Source organism: Eurypyga helias, unplaced genomic scaffold, assembly GCF_000690775.1.
Source record: "Eurypyga helias isolate BGI_N326 unplaced genomic scaffold, ASM69077v1 scaffold16931, whole genome shotgun sequence".
NCBI classification, from domain to species: domain Eukaryota; kingdom Metazoa; phylum Chordata; class Aves; order Eurypygiformes; family Eurypygidae; genus Eurypyga; species Eurypyga helias.
In genome coordinates this window covers 1-24,170 of record NW_010232903.1, presented here as the reverse complement: position 1 = coordinate 24,170, position 24,170 = coordinate 1, and the positions used below count along the sequence as shown (strand labels likewise).

At 40.6% G+C, this 24,170-nt stretch overlaps 1 protein-coding gene across 1 annotated transcript; it reads left to right on the top strand.

Moving 5' to 3' along the window:
* Positions 1-280: 280 nt before the first annotated feature.
* On the top strand, positions 281-24,138 carry ABCB10 (ATP-binding cassette, sub-family B (MDR/TAP), member 10). The gene is made up of 14 exons (XM_010161554.1): positions 281-311; positions 2,163-2,198; positions 7,243-7,443; positions 7,766-7,968; positions 9,700-9,834; positions 11,370-11,516; positions 12,317-12,452; positions 15,958-16,053; positions 19,243-19,452; positions 19,739-19,818; positions 21,117-21,297; positions 21,540-21,583; positions 23,028-23,062; positions 23,678-24,138. The coding sequence occupies exons 1-14, from the start codon at positions 281-283 to the stop codon at positions 23,955-23,957; spliced, it is 1,815 nt and encodes a 604-aa protein (XP_010159856.1). The 3' UTR covers positions 23,958-24,138.
* The last annotated feature ends 32 nt before the right edge of the window (positions 24,139-24,170 follow it).

The window sequence follows — 24,170 nt, the reverse complement described above, 5'->3', positions numbered from 1 at the left end:
TGAACCCAGGGTGAAACATTCAATCCCTTCTTTGAGTCCTTATAAATGGTAAGCAAATGCTGTGGGATCTCTTCAGATGTTTTACAGGTGCAGTTTTGTTTTGCAAGGAAGTTGAGCTCTTCCAGATCTTTTGCGTTTTATATGACCAGCGGTCGGTAATGTAGGTGTGTAGCATTACCACTGCGGGCTGAAGTGGTATGTACCTTTCCCGTGATTCCACGTAGCTTGTTGCAGTTGTGCGTTGGAATTCATGGTCACGGAAGAGGAAGGAGATGCAACCATGACGGTGGAGGCCAGGGGAGCCGAGGATGGTGATTTGTGAGGAAGCCGAGCAAGACCTGTCTTGGTGCAGTGAGGAAATGGTGCCAGCTGAGGAGGTGGAGGTACAGAGGTGAAGGTGACCTGCTCCGGTTGTGACTGTCGCCAAAAGAAATGGTCACCTCTTGTTTTACGCGGGGCCGCTTCGCCACCGCTGGCTCAGGCAGAAGCGGTGGTCTCTGGCCAAGAGTTCCAGCGCACTGGCAAGCAGCACCGCTTGCAATGCTTTCCTTGTAGGGGGAGGTTCTGACCCTCCAGAAATGAAAATAAAGGTAGAAAATACCATACTGTCAAAAAAAAAAAAAGGATTAGTGTCATATGTTCCATGTTTCTTCTTAAGTTACTTCTAGAGCTGAGTAGAGCTGTGAATATATTTTAAACAGGACATGTGTGTTTAAATGTTGTTGTTCTTATTAAAAGTGGTAAAAAGATGGCTAAATACCATGATGGGAATTCACTCTGTTAGTGGCCACAGTTTTGTGTAGTGAAATTAGGAGGTTTTTAATTCTGTAATACCGCCCAGATCTAACAAATGAGGGAAGTAATTTTGGTAATATTTTGGCTCATCCTGTGCAGTCAGTTCAGGTAAACCTGTGTTTTCACTTAAATGCAGTTCCCAGGGAAGAGGACAGGGCCATTGTTGAAATTATTAAATCCTGCTGTGTGTGTGAGGCCACAAAAATGCCTTTTAAAAATGATCCCTTTTATTTCTTCCTGCCTCCTTGTTTCTCCCTGTGAGAAACTGTCTGTTGCACTTCATCCAAACCACACTGGAAGGAGACAATGGTTCTATTGAACTGTATAGTAAGCACAAGGAACTCTGAAATTTTTAATCCAAGAGCAAAGTGTGCCCTTTCCCTGTATAACACTTACTGTGCAGTGAATCAGAGTAGGAAGGTTGGTTTTGTATGCAGGTCTTCTCTAGAGATATGCAAGAAATGTTATTTCATAAGTTTTATTTTAGAATTTTGGGCCTAATTCCTAATAGGTGTTTTACTGTAAGTTCAAATTTGCCATGAAATCAGAAGAGCACTGCCTTATTTAAAGTGTAATTTTTCTGTGCTTCTAAGTTACACAAGGTGATGCACTTTCTCGTTCTTGAACGAGCAGTACTGGATGGCTGTAGGCGTATCTTTTGTAGTTTCTAATAAGGAGTAATTCCCTATAAAAACAATTCTTAAGGAAGGGCAATTAATAAAAAAAGTTGTACCTAGGAGTTTCTGAATTTTTTAGGCATATTCTTTGTAATGTAGTTAAGAAACTATTTTAATAATTCCTGTGGTTGGGGACAATTGAGGTAGTGAGCAACTTCATTTTGTTTTTTTTTGGTACAAGGCGCAGATAGATAGGCAAACATATCAGCTGTGAGTATTGCTACCAGAAAGCCATGCTTTCAGTTATTTATACTTGTACAAGCTGACATTTCTTAAGTACTTGCGTAGGAGTGTCTTTGAAAACTTCAGTTATTTTGGGAAATTAAATCACAGATAAAGTGTTTAGTTTGTAGTAACAGTCAAACAGTTTAATTTTGAAACTTCACTCTTCCAAGCCTTGTAGCATGAGTTTGACCATCAGCAGGCAATCCATGCACTATTAAGGGTCTGCTTTTCCTCCCTTCATTTAAAAATTAATTAAAAATCAGGCAAGTGGCATCTCTCCTGAAAAACGATTTTTCATACACCCGTTCAAACCTTGACAGTGAGTCAGGTTAGTTCTGTACTGTGTGTAGTAGGAAGGAAGCTAGCAGGAGCAGGGGGATTTACAGGCACTGGAACACCCTAGTCTTTGGAACGTGGTTTGTACCCTGGACTTGCAAATCCTGCTGTGTCTGTGCTGTCCCCCAGTTCTGGCCAACATTCAGGTTCACCTCTCAAGTCCAGGTACGTGGCCACCGTTTTTTGTTACTGTATGTAGTGACTGTAAAGTGGTTCTGCTCATCTAAAGGCAGCTCAGCAGCTGCACTTAGCTTGAATTTTCTGAAGGCAGTTCTTGTGGTTTTAAAATCGTAGTTCCTGTATGCATGGTGTATATACAGGGGTAACTTACTGATAGTTTTCTTGTGCGCAGTGTGCCTTTTGTAGAAATCAAACAGGCCACGTGGGGGTTTTTTCTTGTTTCCCCCCCATAATTTTTCTGCTGATTTTGTCAGTACGAAGCTTACAAAGGGTCCAAGCAGCCTTTTGGCATTACCATAAAACACTTGTGTTTCAGTGCCTACTTGGTGACAGTTCCTTGTTTCAAATTGTTGGTGGACTGTTAGTGAAGCTATTTGGGTAAGGCATTGCAGAAACTGGCAACTGATCAGTTAGGTTCTTACAACTGAATTTCGCCAGGGAGTGTTTTTGCTGCAGTATGTGTGTAAATTTTGGAGGTAGAAGTGGCTAGATTGGTCTGACATAACGACTGTCTTCTACACAAGATAAATGTGAAAAAGTTGAATGCTTTAATTTTAAACGCACGGTAAAAAGTTGTACTCTTCAATTTTGGGTGTCTTCAAAAGACTAGCTGGTGATGGTATCCCTAGTTTACAATTTGTTACTATCTTTTTTGAAGTGAGGATACTTACTTACAGAGGCAAGCCTCCATCTTTTCATTCAACTGAGGTTTTGTGCAGCACTGCCTAGGCCTTCTGTCAGGCTGCGTGCCTTGCTGCCTCTTCCTCCCTCTCTCCTGTGTAAAGTGGCACTCTTACTTGCTCTTCCCTTTCTTGGGCTTCCTCAGATCCCTGTGTTCTGCTCTGCCTGGAACGATGCTTCTCCCATTAAATACCTTCTCTGAAAGCTCTTCCAACAAACACTCCACATCCTGCTCTGCAAAGGCTCCTTGACATTTCGTTTGCTCCACTGCAAAGGACTCCCGGCAGGTCTGTCCTGTTTGATCGTAGGAGCCTCGCTGAGGATCTACTGAGGGTAATTTCTGTCAATCCTGAACACCTCATGACTCAAAAGGCAGGCTTTCTTCAAGGTGAGAGACTTGTTCCTTAAGTTGCATTGTGTAAATGTTCTGAGCACAAGGGATACCACCCCCCAATACCCCGGGGCTTGCTCCTGTGCTGGAGTCTGCCTGCTGTGCCCTCCAGGCCAGGCTGGATGAGGCTTTGAGCAACCTGGTCTAGTGGAAGGTGTCCCTGCCCATGGCAGGGGGGTTGGAACTAGATGGTCTTTAAGGTCCCTTCCAACCCAAACCAGTCTGTGATTCTGTGATTCTATGATCTAGACCTATAGAGAACATCCTTAAGTGCTTAGAGTGTACTCTGGAATATAATTCTATCTTGAAATAAATATTTGCAAAACTGACCCTTTGGGTTTCATACCAGTCCAAAACAAATTCCTTGTGGGCCAGGATTCACCAAATAGAAATGGACTTTACCTAACTGACAAATATAAAATTTATCAGTGCATCTTTCTCCCGTAGAAGAACAGCTGAACAGCCCGGTCCCCATGAATGCGCATCGTAGAATACAGTGGACTCTTTGTCACTCCAAATGCCCGTGTGAAAAAACCTAAAAGTCACTCTGCATCACAAATCCAGAGCTTCCTTTCTGACCTGCTAGCCCCGATCTTCAAATGAAACCAGTAAAATACTTAAAAGATTCTGGGAGGTAACATTCATAGCCTTGCTGAATAGTAAAACCTAGGTCCTGTGCCCTCTTGCTGCGTTACCATGCACTGCCAAACATCATCGGTACCTCATTTTTCTCTCCTTCATCCCTGATTGGCTTGAATGGTTTTAATTCACCTGAGGTCAAATCTTCATGTATTTGTGTTTAAAACAGCCATTCTCCCAGTAGGCTTGCCAACAATTTTTTGGCTTTGTACTTTTTCACATACTGTATTGGGTAAGAAGGATGCTGTGATAAGAATTGGCAAAATTAGAAACTTTCACTTTCTTGGTGTTCTTTTTGCAGCTAGAAAAGTGGTTTGTGGCTCTTTGAAGTCACCTAGTCCTTGTTCTGGTGAGAGGTTTCTGATAGCTCTGCGTGTAAACATCCTGGTTTATCAGTTGGTGACCAATTCCTTGCCCCTGAATGTGTCTTCTATGAAATGAAGTTGCAGATCTGCTGGCAAGAAGCGAGCCCACGTTCGCCTTAACAGAGAGCATGTTGATCTCAGCAGTGATAAAGACATCCCTCTGTGCAGTGATCTGGATTTCTGTGCCAGTAGACAAGTAAAATATTTGCCAAACTCTTCCAGGAGGACTGCTCAGCAGCTGCTGGAGCCAGATTGCCTTGTCTTTGCTTCTGTTGACACTTTGATGTAGCCCTGCTTTTATGGAAGTTCTGTTGATCAGCCTCACGTTCTCTTTATTTTCATCTCACAGCCTGCAAAACAGATTTACTCTCAAAAATAAAGCTTCCAAAATACACAATTGTATTTGGGAATTTTTGGAATTGCTTGACACAATTTTCTATAAAGCTTATAAAGCCTCTGCAAAAGTTTACTGTGACCTTTTTTCTGTCAGTATCAACCTTCAGCGTCACTGAAGTGTCTTCCTATCTGGTTGCTGAACACTTCGTACTCCTCCCGTTAACCAGTTATCACAATGATAGCTCCTCTTTGAATGGGGAGATAGAATGGGTGCTTGCTGATTCCTAGTTCTTCAATTAGTCAACAGTTTAAAACAAACAAACAAAAGGGGCAACAGCCTGGTGTCTGTGCTGTTGTCTAGTTGTTCTGCTGGTATAACCGAAGTGAGGGTTTAAAGTAAGGAACCTTATTTTGCATGTGATCTGTGATTAAATTAATATAGACAGGCATATTGATTAAGAGGAAAATGAAAAGCGACACCTGGATTGTACAAGCTTTCATCTTCAGGACTGCACTGTTCCAGTATGTTATTGAAACTCCATCTAATGTTTAGGTAGCGTAGCTGTTTTCCGCTTGCTTTATGTACTAGTATTTGCTTTTAGTTCAGCGAAGGCTGTTGGAAGTAATTACAGTGAAACAGATGCTCATGTGAATGGAAAGCTGAAGGTATATCCAAGCCAGGAAGGCTGTACCGCTAGACAGAGCCATACGGGATTTTTGGCCGTACAGTCTTCTTCCTTCAGTGACTAAGTATGCAGTTGTCCAGTTCCATCCGTAACTGGGGAATTGTCGAGTGGAGACTGAGCTGCTATGCAGCGCTGGGCTTATAAGCAATGCTTTTGACCATCTCCAGCTGTTTGTAGATCAGCTTTTCCTGACAGGAGATGACCTGGATCTTGTTGGATTTTTCCCGCCGCATCACAGCTTGACTACACCAATGCAGCCAGCCTGTTAATTAGGTCGCTCATGCTGAGGAAGTTTTCACTAGTAAATAACGTGCTTGTGAGATGTGTCTGTGGCATGGATCACTCTTTCCCTTTCTGCTCTGGCTTCTTACAGCTTCTGTAGCTTCAAGTTAAACATCTCAGTCCTTTAACGTGTTTGCTGGCCTGAGTGTAACGCAGCAGGAAGATCACAAACAAATCCCGAATAAGAACCGCAGGCAGCAGATTGGACACCCCGGCACAGATAAAGATTGTTTGGGCAGTGTGCGGAGCTCTCCCAGGGCTGCGCTGAGGCATGCAGTGAAGGTGCAGAGAAGTGTTTGCTTCAGGTGGTGGCAGGCACGCATTTTCTGTACCTTGAGTTCATGATCATAAATGCACAGCTGTGTTTACACTTTAGGCATGAACTGAAGCAAAGCTTTGCGTGTGTGTGTGTGGAGGTGGTGAGAGGCATCAAACAATCCCATGACAGATGTTAGCACACTGCTGTAAGCAGTTTTTCTGCTGGGAGGCTCTCTGCTGTCTTCATCGTAGAAGGGATACAGAAGCTCAGTAGAATGGGACTAAAGCTCAGGCAATTTCAGGATTTTCAGTACAGTGTCTGTTTGCCTTTAAGGGCATTATCTGCTAGTAGTTTTATAGCCGTCCTACGAATGGTTGCTTCAAGTGTGGCATTGACTGTTGGAATATTATGCTGTATTAGTAGTATTGTTTGTTGTGGTTCAGTGGTTTTCATTTAAAGTTTGTTCAGTTTTCAATTAAGAAGGTTTTTATCCTAGTTCTCAGCCTTCCAAGCTTGGCTTGCCTTTTTAGAATCAAGCTGTGTTCTTGGCTCAAGAAATATCTTTGCAGATTAAAGTTCAAAAGGCTAAGTCTTGGTCCAGTGCGATTTTTCATGCTGTCTGATACACCTTCAAGCAGTTACACAGGTTCTTCCATGGGTGATTTTGCAACTGGAATTCAGGAGCTCTCTGCCCATCAGCAAACATGCTTCTATTCAAACCTATGCTGTTTTTCTTTTAGACCAGCAATAGTGAAGAGTAAAACAAATGCATACATATATATATATTTATATAAATGTATATAAATTTTGCCAGTCAAGAGTAAATCAGATGGGTGGTTTGGGGGGTTTTGGTTGGTTTGGTTGGTTGGCTTTTTTATTGTTTGGTTTGTTTTTTTCCCAAATAAAATTGCATGTTCTAGACATGTTTCAGATCAGATCTTTACTTCAGTCCATTGCGCTCTCACAGACAGACACCTGGAAGCTTTATTACGGTAGCAGGCATGCATAATAAAACCCAAACCAAACAGGAGTGAGAAGCCTTGTGAGAGAGATACGGAAGACTTGCTAACTGTGAACGCTCTTTAAGGACGACATCTTTGAAGAGTTAACTTTGTTGGGTGGTGGTGGGAGAGGTTAGACAAGAGAATCAATTCCAGGACTGTGATTGTATACAGAGGCTTTCAAACATCTTAAAACATGCCTTGCCAAAGTTAATTTATGCAGTGACTTAAAATGTCCCGTTCAGAACCGGGCCTAGAAGAATGCTAATTATTTAATGCTGACACTTGCAAGCTTAGTAGAAATTCCAAGTGAAAAATTATTTTGTGTGTATTATTAATGATCTTGCAATCAGAATAATTTTATTTTCCTTTTCCTTGTTGATTTGCAGCTGCTGTTGGCTTTCTGACAGTTTCCAGTGTCATTACCATGTCAGCCCCTTTCTTTCTGGGTAAAGTTATTGATGTTATTTATACAAATCCCAGTGAAGACTTCACTGACAGCCTGACCAGCTTCTGTGCCTTGCTAAGTGGAATCTTTTTATGTGGTGCTGCTGCTAACGCTACTCGTGTCTACCTTATGCAGACTGCAGGTAAAAACAGAAGCAAAAAGTGTTAGTGAGAGTCACCTTTTTTCATAGAGTCAGGATATCTAATGATCTGAAATAAATTCTTGGCACTGGCTGAGAGATCCTCTTGGTATCAGTAGCTTTTTTAAGCAGATCAAAGGTAAACTAGTGGTGCAAAGTAAGTATGCTAGAATAATTGTTCGTTTTTATTTACTGCTACGTGATATTTTAAAGCTCACTATCTTCTAATGTGACTTGTTCAGTGCTGCATAATCCTGTGATTTTTGTTTTGTCAGTGTCTGTGTAGTCTTGTGTGCCATGCTTGACTGACTTGTGTTTCTGACAGGACAAAGAATTGTGAAACGTTTGAGAACAACCATGTTTTCCTCTATTCTGAAGCAAGAAACCGCTTTTTTTGACAAGACCAGAACAGGAGAGCTGATAAACCGCTTATCTTCAGATACAGCCCTCTTAGGCCGTTCAGTGACTGAAAACCTTTCCGATGGGCTCAGGGCAGGAGCACAGGCATCTGTGGGGGTTGGAATGATGGTACGGTGGTCTCTTCCCTGCTTGTCACTTCTTGTAGTTCTTTGTTTTAGTTCTGTTAGGTAATGTGTGAACATGATTCAGTCCAGAAACTGGTGTGTGTTCTTGGATACAAGTATATTTCACTGGTTATCCACGTACTGCATTTCAGTAGGTGATGTGCCAGTAGACACTTGATGTTCACTTCAGAAGCCAAAGTATGGAGGACAGGGGTTTGAAATTAACTGCTGTTGCTGCCCAAATTTATCAAGCAAAGGATGATACGCACATAGCTTAACTCTGTTCTTACTAAAGATATTAAAATCAGTCATTAATATTCCCATGGTTTTTAGGTAAAATAGAGTGTGAAGGGCCGGATGTAAAAGTCACTGAAGTTGATTGATTCTGGGTAAGGCCTAGGTGAGCAAAGGCAGCACTGAATAGCAAATCACTGCTGAGGATTTTTTAGTGTCAGTCTTTCTGCTTTAGTCTGTCAGTAACAAATATATTTAGGTAGGAAGCACGTTAATGAAGGCTTCATTAATGAAAGATTCAGTGCAGTGCATCAGCTTATATTCCTTGGTGGGCAGCTGGTTTATATAAAAATCTGATTTCCATAATGTTCTGGGGTTTTGGTTTAGGTTGGGTTGGGGTTGGGTTTTTTTGGTTTTGTTTTTTGCGTTTGGGTTTTTTTTTCCTTAATTTTTATGCTTGTCTGAGGAAAAATACATTGGTGACAGTTATCTTAAATGAAAGATTTATGCTCTCTATCTGCAGTTAAAAAGAGATAGCAAAATGTCTCCACATTAAAATTAGCTTCCAAGATTGAAGTTCTTAGAAATGGTTCAGAGTTTCCGTTATGAAGCTTTAAAACTTTAATACTTTGTCACTGATAAGAATAATGTCTTTCTGTGTTTATCTAAGCAAATAGAGTCTAAGGTTTTATCTTACCATAGATTAACTGGAATAACTATGTCAGGCATTCTGCTCAAAAATGCTGCCATGATGCAGTGTTAAAGAGTGGCCTATAAAAGCTTGCCCAGAAGTAAGAGAATATTATGGAATAATTATAAAGCCTGTCAATTAAGTCAATTTTTAATTTTCCTGGAGATTTTCAGTATAGAAAGCAAGATGAAATGAAAACACATTAGATATAACTTCAGTAAATCTTACGAAAAGAACTTATTTAGGAGCTGTGATGATAATTGTTACGAGTGATGTGGTTTTGCAACGGTATATTAAATCCAGTATTCCAAGTTATGAGCATTTGTGAGTGCTAGGGAGCACTGGTGACTCCTGGTCCCCGGTTATCCAGAAGTAACATAGGATATCTCTCTACTCAAACTTTCTGTATTACACCATCTATTTAAAAGTTGTGAAAGCTCTTTAGAAACTGTGTAGTAGCTGATGTCTTTCAGCCTCCCCAAGAGATTTCCTGGTAGGCCTGTTTACTGGCAGGTTAAGATAACTTGGCTAAGACCACACAGTGAACCAGTGAGAAAATTAGAAATGAAATCCAGACCCCTTTGCTTATAATCCTTTGTTCTAACCATAGGATACACTCCCCAGATGCTGTGAAGGAATGGATATTTTGCCTGGAAGAAAGAAAACATGATAAATTAAAGCATGGCAGCACTAAATTACAATCTTACTAGTTTTTTTCTAAAACCCTAGCGAGGGAAGTTGCATTTCAGTACTCCAGTGGGTGGTTTATAATCTGAATGCTAACCCCTGACACATACCTTTTTCTTCTAGTTTTTTGTGTCTCCTAGCCTTGCTGCATTTGTTCTGAGCGTTGTACCACCCTTGGCTGTCCTGGCTGTGATTTATGGAAGATACTTGCGAAAACTTACTAAAATGACCCAAGATTCTCTTGCAGAAGCAACACAGGTAATCTTTTAACAGATGCTTTCCAGTTAACTTCAAAGTTGCTCTGGTGTGTTTAGGTTACTATCCCTGAAGTACAGATCTTCTGAAGATAGTTCTACTCTTTGTTGCCCTAAGCCGTGCTGAGCCTGTAGTTTTGCACCTGAACAATCTGAAAGGTAAACTGCCGTACTACTTACTCGTAGATCTCAAAACCAACCGTGCTTTGTAAAGAGCTGTCCGTAACAATATAATGTGGAGGTACCAGGCCTTGAGAATTTGGAAATATAGGGAAGGATAAGGAGGTTAGGCTTTAGCTGTGTGAGAGCATAAAAAAAACCCCATCAGCCTATGAAGTCCTGTGTAATTTGGTACCTGGGTTTAAAAACCACTTTTCTTGGACTGTGGTTATGAGTTGGAAGCCATCAGAAACATCTTAGATGGATTCATCTTTTAAGAAAACTTTGCCAGCTAGTCCTTCTCTGGAATGAATCCTTTGCGTTTGACCTTATTGTCATCTCTTTAATGTTTATGAGGCTTGACATTTTTTTAAAACTTTTCTGGGCATCTCAGCACATACCCAGATATTTGGGAGAAAAGTAGAGGAAGCTGCTGTTTCTAAAGAGGCTGTTGTAGAGAGGCCTTCATTGTGTTTGCTGACTGCACCAAAGTATTGCAGAGCGCTCTTGGAGAAATAGTAGTGATAGTGACCTTTGTCTCACAGGCTGAGGGTGAGGAAACATAATTAAAATGCATAGAAATATAATTGGGAAAGAACTAGTTAAAATAGCCACAGTTGTCAGCTGTTTTAAACTTGGGATGTCCTATCTAGGACTTCTGCAATTTGACTGTGCAGAAGGAAGATTAGCCCACTTCTGTTTATCTTCCTCATCCTGCGCTGAAGGGAAGCTCATCCCACGTGTGGGACTTCACATGAACAAGCAATTTTAGCCTTCTGTTCAAATTTTCAGGCTGAATGGGGGATGTAACAACTCAGTCTAATTGGTTACAATTGAGGTAATTTTACAGTTAAGGCTTTGTTGTTTAGAAGTTAAAATACTGAGTTGAAATGGTAGTTATTGGTAGTTGAGCTACATTAATTCCCAGTGTTGTTTTGGTAAATTAGTGGAATTGTTTCAGGAAATAACTGCAGGCTTTCTTGCATGATTTAGCATAGAATAGAATATTCTTTATTTTTTCCCCTTCTCACATTGTTAATGCAGGTTATTGTGAATAGTAATTTTCTTTTGTGTGTTGTTCACATCAAATTAAGGTTTGGGGTTTTTTTAATGCTACTTTTACATTTTTCTTTCTTTGCTAAAACTTAAGGCAATCTTGAGGCTCTTTTTAAACTCCCTGGGCATGCAGTTTACTTTTGACTTAATAGAATTTAAAAAAAGAGGGGGTGAGGAGAGAAGGAGGGCATGAGAAATTTTTCAGTGGTATCTAAACGAATGTATTTGGAGATTAGTGCAGTGATACTGGTTTAACTGTCAAGTGTTCTGTAATATGAACATTCCAAACTCTGTGTCTTTGTTTTGTTCTTTGCTTTCCTGTAGTTAGCTGAAGAGCGAATTGGAAACATAAGAACAGTTCGAGCTTTTGGACAAGAAGTGGCTGAAATGGAGAAGTATACAAAAAAAGTTGATTATGTGCTACAGCTGGCTAAAAAAGAGGCACTAGCTCGGGCAGGCTTCTTTGGAGCAGTAAGTGTATTTTGATGAAAGTAAACCAACCATGTTATGCCAAGTGTCAATTATTTTAAAGTTCATGAAGCTGCTTATAAATCTGCAAATAAATTATTTGAGTGTAAATTGAGCCTACATGAAAACTGTGGGAAGACTGGACTTAAATCAGTCTAAATTGCTGTGAAACTGTGCCTCAGGGTACAGTGGTATGATAAAACCAGTTTAAGTCTCTCTCTTTGCCCCACACTGCGTAGGGTGGTACTGTTTATCTGAGCCCATATCTCCTATCAGGGCACTAAACTGGTGGAAACCTTCGCCCACCCTTAGCGTTTTACAGGTTTGGCTCCCTGGTGAGATGAGCATCAACGCAAAGGAAGCCAGGGAGCGGGCAGGTAGGGGAGGGAGAGTGGGAATGCGTTTTTCCATAACAACTTGCAGTGGGTTTGGTTAACAGTATTCTAAATCTGCAATTTAACTGCAGACTATCAAGTCTTATCCTTTAACGATGGTTGAGAATAATGTTTGGTGTTCCTTTCCATCTTGGGGAATGAGGCCAAAAAACCAAACAGTTGCTTGCTTTTTGAGCACTTGTTGGGTAGCGCAGCGCAGTGCTGTGCCACTGGATGTCTGGCTAGCTGTTGGCTTGGTTTGCTTGAGAACTGGTTTTGTTCAAATTTAATTCAGTCCTCTGAAAATCCAGATACCCATAGTATGGGCATTCTTTTATTAGAAGGAAAATTCTGAAACAACATTGCAGAGGATGAAGTTTAAGATGTATGTGACAAAATCTGCCTTTTCCTCTTTTTCTTTTTCCTTAGACTGGCCTTTCTGGAAACTTAATTGTCCTCTCAGTCTTATACAAAGGAGGATTACTAATGGGCAGTGCCTACATGACAGTTGGCGAACTCTCATCTTTCCTTATGTATGCTTTCTGGGTTGGAATAAGCATTGGAGGTATGGAATGAGAAATCAGATTTTCTTCAGTATAAATATGCAGTCAGTGTGAGGGCAGGGCAGGAGGGAAGAAGTGCTTAAAAGATCTGGCTTTCTTAAAAAGACTCTTCCAAATGATCTTCCAAAGAAATCATACATAATATTTTTCTGAAGAGTTAATGAACATAATAATTTACAACTTAAATTTTTAAAGCCTTCCATTTTCCCAAAGGAATACAGAGGTTATTTTTCCAATGTTGTGTATTACTTTGATTTTCTTTGGGTCTAAATTAAAGTCCTGGGTATATTGTGTAAAGAAATAATACTGATATTGTATTTTCTAAAAAAATATGTGGGTCTGTGTTCAACATACTATATTTAGGAATGCACATAGAATTTAGCTGTAATTGAGTATAGAGTGTCTTGAGCTGGAAAAAAGTGCCAGCCAAACACTACGCTGGCGCTAACCATTTGTTTTTCCTTACTGACTGACTCTTCCTGAAGGCTGAGAATCTGTAATCTACTGGCCCAGAAACAAACTGTTGATCTTTTTGACAGAGCAGTCTTCACTACTGCATACAGGCAAAAGTGAAGATAAGGTACTTTAAAGTTCGACAGCTAATTGGAAGGGTTCCTCTTTAAAATGAGCCTGTTACTTCTGATAGACTGTCAGGCCAACGCAGCTCCTCTGTACTCCTTCTTCTCTAAGACTAAGCCTGGTGTCTGGGAAGCACAAAGATGTGCCTGAGGGCAAAATTCACAAAACCTGCTTCCTTGGATACCAAAATTCCAGTGGCACCCATTCTAACTACCAAAACCTTTTCTTCTCTGCTTAAATCATACAAATTTGATCAACAGTTACGTGGCACTTTGAAAGCATGGGACAATAATTAATGTTAGATAAATGAAAAGTAAGGTTAGAAACACTGATACATTGTCATTGAATTAACTTTTATTTGTGATAAAAACAACTTTTAAAATTCTGCTTAAGATTATTGATGAATATAGTTCTGCACAGAGCTCTGATGTTGACTCTGCAGTGAAGGTGTCTTGCCGCAAGAGGCTTGCCTTCCTTGATGGCCTGCAGACCATCAAAATCTTCAAACTGCCAAGTCTGCTTGGTGTATGCCATCACTGGTACCTATAGGAGTCCACTCAATGAACTGTGAAGTTCACTGCATAATTTGGGCCTTTGCCTCTTTTTGTTGTAAGTTCGCTGTATTTTCTGCCAGGTACTGAAGACAGATTATGAAAATTCAACACACTTTCTAATTAGCATTTGCTGTCCGTATTATATGATGTATTTTTATGAGTGGTTATGAATTTGCAAACCTCAGTGTGTGTCAGTTTCAAGGTGCCCTGTGAGGCGCATGCCTTTTCCCCTGTGCCCTGCTCTAGGATGTAGATGCTCTGGCTCTGTTTTTCCCCAACCCAGACGGCTTCTCACCATGGCTAGTGCCTTGTGTTGCAAGCTTTTACATAGTCCTCAGCAGCAGCATGAGGAAATGCCCTGTCTACACTTACAGACTCCTGACCTTGTGCTGGGCTTGTTGCTCTGCAAGAATAAACCAGTAAGCCTGTTTTAATGCACCTTGGGTTTTCTGGTCTCCCAAGATCTCTCTTAACACTATATGCATGGAGGTGGAAGTGGTTTATTCTGTACATTTGATTCAAAGATGTTTAAATTTGGTACTCTATTTTGAAAGACACAAAAAATGAAGAAATAAGACATTTTCTATTTATGTCTTACCCCATTTTTGGTTCTAGGTGAGTTTCTGTGTTTATTTCAAATGGAAAGCCCTTCAGCCACTTTCTGGTTCTAGGTTGGTGTGGTGGGCTGACCCTGGATGGGGAGCAGGTGCCCACCAAAGCTGCTCTGTCACTGCCCTCCTCAGCTGGGCAGAGTGGAGAAAATATAACAAAAGGCTCGTGGGTCATCACAAGGACAGGGAGGGGTCACTCACCAGTTACCGTTATGGGCAAAGTAGACTCAACTTGGGGAAAATTAATTTGTTGCCAGTCAAATCAGAGTAAAAGAGAAGTAAAACCAAATCTTAAAACTCTCTTCCTCCCACCATCCCCCTTCTTCCCTGGCTCAACTTCACTCCTGACATCTCTACCTCCTCCCTGCCAGTGAGGACAGGGAATGGGGTTTGTGGTCAGTCCATCATACATTGTCTCTGCCACTCCTTCTCCCTCAGGGGGAGGGATCCTCACACTCTGCCCCTGCTCCAGCGTGGGGTCCCCCCTATGGGATGGAGTCCTCCATGAACTTCTCCAGCATGAGCCCTTCCCAGGGGCTGCAGTTCTTCACGTACTGCTCCAGCATGGGCCTCTTCCACAGGATGCAGTCCTTCAGGAGCAGTCTGCTCCCACATGGGCTTCCCATGAGGTCACAGCCTCCTTTGGGCACCCCCCTGCTCTGGTATGGGATCCTCCATGGGCTGTGGGTGGATCTTTGCTCCACCATGACCCTCCATGGCTGCAGGAGCACAGCCAGCCTCACCGTGGGCTGCATGGGAATCTGCTCTGGTGCCCGGAGCACCTCTTCCTCCTCCTTCTCCACTGACCTTGGAGTCTGCAGAGCTGTTCTCACATACTCTTACTCCTCTCTCTGGCTACAGTTGCTCTTCCCCTCCTCATATACTATATCCCACAGGTGTTACCACCATCACTGCTGGGCTTGGCCTTGGCCAGCGGCAGGTCCATCTTGGAGATGGCATTGGCTCTGTTGGGCAGAGGGGAGGCTTCCAGCAGCTTCTCGCAGAAGCCACCCCTGTAGCTCCCTCTGTTACCAAAATCTTCCCATGCAAACCAAATACAGTTGGTTTCTGTGTTTATTTCAGCTGGGAAGCCCTTCAGCCACACCAGCTCCAAGAGAGTTCACAGAGCTGCTACGAGCTGTGACCAAGTACTGCGTGCAGGCCTTGTTCCTTAGCTTTTGCTTTCTCCAGTGGTGTTTGAAGCACACAGACTTGGGAATCTTATTTCTTTACATTGTCCATTCTCCACATAGCTCCTCAAGTGTCAGGTCAGCCTTAGAGTTTATGCCCTCCTTCCCCTATGGTTGACTCAGCCAGGCTCTCCAGTGGTAGTATGACCCTATTTGACAAAGAAGGGCATTCAGAGTGCGCCGTTCTACAGAATGATTTTGAAAATATAGCTGGTTGTATGCAAGGCTATTTCTGTAAAGTTGGATGCTGTTCTTCCCGACAGGTGAATGAAAATAAAAGGTTTGCTTTGCTTTTGTGTATATGCAAATTTACGTGCAGTAAATTTTTCTATTTTTTTCTTCAGAATGATTTGTTTTACAGATACAAATTAAGAGTGGTCAATAAGGGTTATTGGTAGCTCTGAAGGGGGACTAGATAAGATATAAATCAACATGTTTATAGTGTATTGGAGTAGAAGATCCCCTACAAGTCTGATGCTTCAATGCTGGTGATGAAAAGTATAATGCAAATCTAATGTCTCTTATGTCTTCCATTCCATATGGATGCGTAATACTGGTCTGCTTTTTGTTTAGGTCTAAGTTCCTTTTATTCAGAACTAATGAAAGGACTAGGTGCCGGTGGACGTCTGTGGGAACTTATTGAAAGGAAGCCCCAACTTCCATTTAATGGTGGGTCCTTGGTTTGTTGCTGTTCATAGCTTGATTTTTCTCTTATTGGTCACCCGTACTTCAGAGAGAGGTGTGTAATACTTAAAGGTAGCACCAACTTACATGCTTTTGAGTGAAACTAGGTACAGTGGTAATTCTTACGACTTTTCCCAACTGTGAAACAGATGATGATAATGATGATGGTTGTCTTTAATCTGAATGTTTAGAAGCTGAAAATTTGTTGTTGGTTTTGGGTTTTTTCCTCCTTTAATTCAGAATATTTAAATGCCATAAATAAGGTCTTGCAATATAGTTTTATTTACAGCTTTATTGTTCAGAATAAAGAACTAGACAACACTCTCCAGTATTGAGTATATTTTGTATCAACATCATTTGTCTGTATCCATCAAAGTAGTTCAGTTAGCTGCTTGTTGAAGATACTTTCTATGAGAATTGGTGTTTTATTTAATCAGCTGCATCCCACTAAGGAAAAGTCATATGTAATTTTTTACCAGCTCTGTATTTTGTTGAGAAATACAGTATAGCGAAGTTCAGGTGAGCTGTCAACTTGTAGTTTCCCTCTAAGTTTGGTATGGTTTTTTAAGGGCTGCTGTAAGAGGAAGGCTTGGAAAAGAACACCCAACAGAACTAACAGATTTCTTCTTGAGTAGGCTCTGGCGTTAGGGAATAGTTTCATCTTTTGAATTGGTTGATACAGACAGATTCTTTTGAAATGCTGTGCTTCAATTTTCTTTTGTGCTTTTGTTTCACTACACTGCAATTCCTCGAGTTCTTAATTTGATGGACCCCAAGTCACGGTCTGGCTGGCCTCTGTCTCATTTCTCTTCACAGCTGCAAGCCTGTCTGTAGGATGCTTTTCAGTGTGCATGGATTTTACATAGACAGTGAAGAGTAACAATATTGTCTTCAGTGGGTGGAGACAAACTTAGAATAGCAGGCATTTGTCCAAAAGGTAACCACCAGCTGGCTAGTGAAGGGATAGCTACACCCTCTTCCTCAGCAGTGAAGCTGGCTTAGCCTTCCGGACATGACTGACGATGCTGCAGTTGCAGTGCCTTTCAGAGACCTGGTGCAACTGTTGATTTCTTCATCATTTGGGTGTGGGTTGGGTTTTGTGGGTTGTTTTTTTGTGGGTTGCTTTTTTTTTTAATCTGGATTATTTCAGTGGCCTTTATCTTTACAGTGGCTGCAGTGCAGAGTAAGCAGTAGTATAGAAGCAGAAGTTGTCTTTCCCACCGAAGGTACTGGATTGTTCAATTACACCAATAGTGACATCCAGAAGACAATCTTTCTTTTTCAGAACAAACATAAATTGGACAAGGTTTCACAGATCCATGTAGCATAGGTTTGCAGAAATCTTATTTTAAGTTTTCTTGCAGTATAATCTAAATACATGGAAAGGATATAAACCTCTGTCTCAAAAAAAACCCCAATTATGGTTGATTTCTGGGACAATAAAACTAAGAGATTATTTCTCTACTGTCCAAACCCACCTGAAACATCTACTGTCTTGGCTACTTAGGTTTTATTTTCATGGAACTCAGGCTGTTGTTGATGACAACAAATATCTCAGGAACAACTTACAATGTCTTTTTTTTCTGTACCTAGGATTCAAACAAGAAACAAGCCCAATCCTCTATATAGCTTGTAGATATTTTTATAGTGATATATAGAGGAAGGACTTGTGCTACCAGACTTCCTGTATTGCAGTGGATTTCACTGTTTCAGGCCATGGAATAGACTGTGCAATAACTGGAACTAACAATAAAGATAAGCAATTACTTGTTACTTTGATAACAAGTATTATGTATTAAGTATTATGCTGCTAGCAGAGGATTTAGCAAATACATTTTTTTTTCCCAAAGGGAGGTTTACAGACCACTGTGCTTTTACCTAACAAACAAATTACAATGTGTATGACCATGGATTAAAGTCAGGGAAGGAGTCTCTTGCCTTTGCCATTTCTATGCTGCTACTATTAAACTGAAAATGTGGAGAAGAAGAGGCAATCTGGGAAAAAGAAAAGCAAAATAAATTACTCGATTTATGAACAGCAGGACTAGTGAAATCTTGATTGCTGCTGATGGGTGTCTGAGTTTCCTGTCCACAGTTACTGTTTAACCAAACATGGGCCTGTGCTAGTGTGTGCTGTGGCTAGTTGGGGATTACCTGTGTGCTGCGTCTGAAAAGCATGAAGGGTTTTGAGTTACCTGTCCTGAGCATGAACAAGCACTACTCGGGTGTTGCTCTGGTGCTGCCAGTTTTCACAAAGGACTCTGTCCTTTGGGAATGCATCACTGCCCTTCCAATTGGATATGTGTCAGTGGGATTTCACAGGGCTTGAATAAACTGTGTTTCTTTGTCTTACCTTTTTATAAGCGTTTTCTAGTACTGATAGTCTTTTAAGTCAATTGTTCAAGTCAAACGCTGCACTCCAGAAAAAACCTGGTTTTACTTAACTCTGGCAATCATTCATTCATTAGTGTATTTCACAAACTGCAATTTTAGTTTCAGTGTTGCCTAAGACTTCTGCTTCTGATTGACGTTTGAGTACACTGTCGTCCTGAATTTATTAAATATACTTTCCACTTAAAAAGCCCATCAATGCAACAAACCTAGCGGCAGCTTTATTCCGGTGACAGCCTTGGCTTAAAAGCTGTGCAGTTAACAGGCAGTGGAGAGGGAACTGCGCTTGTCCAAAGGGGAGGATGTTTCAGGTGACTCTGTGGCTCGGTGAAAGGGCACTAGGTGATTTGCAGTGTTTATCTTTTTGCATCCTGCTATGGCAATGGGACTTTGGCCTTCAACAATGCCATTTTATTTCAGAGCTCCTAATTAACAAAACTTAAATTGTTTATAATGTGTTTAAAAATGCAGATAATTATACAAGAAGTGAACATGGTTAGGTGTTAGCAAGATGGAAATTCTCCCTCTCGCTCTAGGTAGCCTTACAGGTTCACTGCTGGTGAGCAACCTAAAATTGCATTCAGGAACGAGTGGTGTACCACACTGATTCAGTCATGGCTGAAATACAATCCCTGTGGGTCCTGTACTGGGCCTTGCAGCTATCCCTGGATTTAACATGGAGATAGATATTTCTGTTGGGTGTCTGTAAAGCAAGTTCTAAGAAGGTTGGACTGATTTCTTTGTTTCTGTTCACATTTCTGTATTTTATTCTTTGTCAAACAGAGGGAATCATATTAGGCAAAGACACGTTCAGAGGTGCATTGGAATTCAAGGACGTCAAGTTTGCATATCCAACGCGTCCAGAAACATCAATTTTCAAAGATTTTAGCCTTTCCATTCCAGCTGGTTCTGTTATGGCTCTGGTTGGCCCAAGTGGTACAGGGAAATCAACTATTGTATCCCTTCTGCTGAGGCTCTATGATCCTATCTCAGGTGTGTTTTGTGTGTTGCTCTCATTCGTGACAATTGATACTTGGCATCTCAGATACACCTTACAGATAGTTGTGGGTCCCTGTGCTTGAGGTCCTGATGTGGTTATTCTGCTGATGCACCGTGCTGCCCCCTGGGGTATATGGTTACCTTGCGGTGGTGCCTGCGCGTAGCTTTGCGTTTCTGGTCCACCCGCCTGTGATTCCTTGGGTCGTTGTTCTCAGCTGTTCTTTCTGCCTCTTTTCAGTACTTGTCAAACACGCTTGACTTTACTGGTTCTTAATTTAAGGTACTATCACTGTTGATGGCTTTGATATCCGTCAGTTAAATCCGCTCTGGTTCAGGACAGAGATTGGAACAGTGAGTCAGGTAAGGAAGGAAATAAATTTCTAAGTGAATGAAATAATACTGTGTAATCAGCTATCTGTGCCTCGCTTTTCATCTTCTTAACTATAACTGCTGTTGTGCACGCTTTATTCTAAAAATAAGTATTCCAAGCTCGTCCCATTATTCTGGAGTCTGCTTTTATATAATCACAGAGACTCAGAGTGTTAGCTTGAAAGGAAAGGGTGCATGCGGAGACTGGAAAGTACATTGTTGAAATTCTGTAGGCATGACCATCTTGATGTTTGCTATGATTTGTTGAAGAAAGTAACACGAAGCTGAATGTTTAATCACATTTGTATTAATGGAAGTTACACAATCATATTTAACACAACCATTTGAAGACTGACCTGTGTTCTGTGTTGTTTCCAGGCAAACACCATTCCATTAGGAAAGCAAGAAAATACAGCACTGTTGGTGCTTACTCTTGTAGTGCCCTACCCTTAGCAACCCCTAGACTCTGACAATAGAGATCTTCAATGGTCTCTTAAAAATAAGCTATTTGACCAATTAAGCTATGTATGTTCATTCCCTCATGTCCCCACATGCTTCACAGCACAATTAATTAGGTTGATGTTGGGATTAAAAGCTTAAGGATAACTGGGTATATGTTGCATTTCAAATATCTGCTTTATGTAATAATGCCACCAAAAGCTTTAGTGCAGGAATGATTTTCCTGTGGGCACATTAGCATTTTTCTTTTTGAGTGTATGTATTCCACTTGAGTTACCAGTAGGAGATTCACTCTGGTGTGCGTACTATAGCCCGTCTCTATTATATAAACAGAGCAGACTGACCTTGTTTCAGACGTTTTCCCGGTGTACATCACTTGCCCTCCCTGCCAGTCCTCTTCTCTGAAGCTCTACTGTAAATTAAATGCACAAAAAGCCACGAAGTCTGTGTAGATATTGTTAAGAGAAGAATTGTCGTTGCAAACAGTGATATGTAGTAAAGTATGGAGGGGAGATGTTCTAATGCTTGATGAATAGCTCTTTCTGAACTCTTCCTGAAATATTAGGAATTGAGGGTTATGTCATGTTTTCGCAGTTTAAAAAGCAACTTACTTTTTGATTGGTTTTGACTGCCCATTTTGGTGTTAGGAGAGGGCTTTTTTTATTTGTTTGATTTTAATACAATTAACTCTAGCTTACATATTCTTTTGTATGGATACAAAAGAAATCAATGCTGGGTCTTGTAAGTGGGATTTATGTTATTTGAGATACAGGCAATACATGCATGTAATTACAGAGCTACCATATTGGTTATGTTTTTGAATTTATCAGGAACCAATTCTGTTCTCCTGTTCTATTGCTGAAAATATTGCCTATGGTGCAGAGGATCCTTCTACTGTGACTGCAGAGGAGATTCAGAAAGTTGCTGAGATAGCTAATGCTGCTAGCTTTATCAGAGATTTTCCAAAAGGGTTTGACACTGTAGTTGGAGAAAAAGGCATTCTGCTTTCAGGTACGTCTTTAAATTGCTTATTTTAAAAATCTTGATACTATAGAGGGAAGTAAAAATTCTATTATTTTTTGCTACCATTTTCTTCTCCAAGTCATAAGTATTAAAAATCATTAGTATTATCCTTCATCTCCATTCCCCCTGCCTTAAAGTACATGTGCCTAATCCTGCTCAGCCCAGGCATTCAGTTAAAATAACTTCACATCCGCTTTCCTATTTCAATGTACCAAACTTTTCCCTGACAGGTGGACAGAAGCAACGAATTGCAATTGCTCGAGCTCTGCTCAAGGTAAGCCAGCACCCAAATAGCTACCTAATTAATTCATGGGGAGGCAGAAAGAGTTAAAAAGGAGGAGGCCTTTCAGTGGGAGAGGTGGAAAAATATTCTTAAAAATAAAATCCTATCTTTTACCTTAATGACAAAAGTTTGAGAGGAATGCGGAGTTTAAGTAAAGACCGTTTATTTACGTAAGTGCTTCTTCTTCCTGTCTTTCAGCCATGTGTTTCTATAGTTCTTGGCCAGGTTGATGGTAAATCATAGTATAATGGCTCACTTTCCTAAGACCAGGTCAAGGATGAAGGAAGACTTTAGGAATGTGGTGCTAGGAAACGCATACATGACACTGCTGTCTCTGTGTTCAGATCTCTATCACTCGGTTGATTTTTCTGGGTTGCAGCTTACCAGTACTATAGATGCTCTGTCTCGGCTTTTAGGGAAACTGGTCTGGATTTGAGACAAGATACTATTTCAAGCATAATGTTGTGTCATTTTTTTTAATTCAGAGGTTGGCATGGGTCTAGCTTTAGGGCAGGCTCTGTGCTGCGCAAGTTGGACGAGGCTTCTGAGGATCAGGACAAGGAGTTTGTTTCAGGGACAGGCGTGGGGCCTCACAGGAAGGCATTTTGGGACTGATGCTTGGCCAAGTTTTGAGCCTTACTGAACCCAGCTTAACATTCACGTTAGGCTGCATTATACCAGTTCCCTTTTACCGCGAATGCTGAAAAGCTGATTGCATTTCAGGTCGAGTACAGTTCATGGGAGTAGATATTTTAATTGGGCGTTGGGGAAAGTTTTAAGAAATAAATGAGTAGCTGATACGTATCTCTGACTGGGGGTTCAGTGGAGTCCCTTTTCTTCCAGATAAAGTCTGAAGCTTTTATTGTCAACTTCAACAAGCAAGTTTGGGTTATGCACTGTAATTCAGAAACGGCTTCTTAGGGTTTTGGGTTTTCTGTAATTAGGAAGCGTTCTTACATAGTACTTAAGAATTAGCATTTATTTCATCTGTGGGTGACATACTGCTTGTTGGTAGGTTTTTGTTAGTTTTTGTTACTAGACAGTTATACACAGCAGACTCACTGCAAGCAGAGGGTAGCTCAGCCTCTGTGAAAGATCCACGTAAGAGCAGTATATAGGAAATTGGACTTTTGACCGCAGTGCTGCCAAGTATGCATTAAAAATCAATGGTCGTATCTTTCAGATCAAAAGTGATCTGGCAATAGTGTTGTTTTACTTCAGTTTGCAAGATTTGAAGATGGAAATGTGTTGTTTCTGTTTTGTCCTCTTAGCATCTAGACTTCTTAAAAGTAGTGCTTCCAATGACACTAAGTTCTTTTGATGAAATAATTATACTTACTTGGAATTTTAAGCTCTATGAATTCTGTTCTCTGTTGATAGAAATGTTCAGATCCTGTCTAATTGTTATTATAACCAATTTTACTCTCTGCTTCAGAATCCTAAAATTCTTCTGTTAGATGAAGCAACAAGGTAAGAAAGAAAATAGGTAATTTTTCAGTTTCTAATTATTATCTGTAAACCTTGGGCGTGTGAGATGTTCTGTCTTCTTTCTTTTCCTGCATGCCCTTGCACAAATTACCTAGCCCCTTATTTTTCTCTACCCACAAAACGAATGTGCTTTCTAGGATGTGTGATTCGATTAGGAGACCTGTGACAAAAGCTGTTTATACGTAAAGTGGAAAGGATAGATGGTAACCTCTACTGTAATTTTTCATGGAGTTAAATTTGTAATACGTAACTTGATTTTGAAACATCTACTTAAAGCTTTTTTGTATTTTTAGTTTAAATTAAGATCTTAGTGTTAAAGAAAGATGACGATACTGCAGTATATTTTTTTTTTCACTGAATTAATTTAGTGTTATTTCTCCATGCATATTTTTGGATATGAGAATATATGATGCATTTATCTTGGATGTGTGCACTAAGCTTGTTCAGGAAACTTTCCTGCAGTTCCATTGGTTCATCTTCAGCAATAGCAAGGGTTTGCAGTTTTAGCAAAAGCAGCCTAATGCATGCAAAACTAACCTGTCGTAAAGTAACAAATATCGTCCTCTCTTCCCCTCCCTGCTTCCCATTTCTTACTAGTGCTTTGGATGCGGAAAATGAGTATCTAGTGCAAGAAGCTCTGGACCGGCTGATGGAAGGGAGGACAGTGCTCATTATTGCTCATCGCCTGTCTACTATTCAGAATGCTGATTTTGTTGCAGTCCTTGGCCAGGGTAAAATTCTTGAAAGTGGAAAACATGAGGAACTACTTGCAAATCCAAATGGACTTTTCAGGAAACTAATGCAGAAACAAGCTTTTCTTCAGAACAGTGATACTTTTGCATTAGATTTACAATCTGCAGAAAAGACTGCAGTATAAGAGAATGTATGAGAGAATGTATGAGTAATGGAAGCTTACAAACTAGAAAGAATATAAGTTATGTTTCAGTTATGTAAAGTAAATGTTATATTTTTCCAAAATGTACAAAATAGTCTTTTGAAACTTAAATGTGTTTAAACTTTTTATTGAAATCTTTTTAATAATTATTGCAGCTTTTTAAAAAGTCTATTACTGTGGTGGGCTGACCCTGGC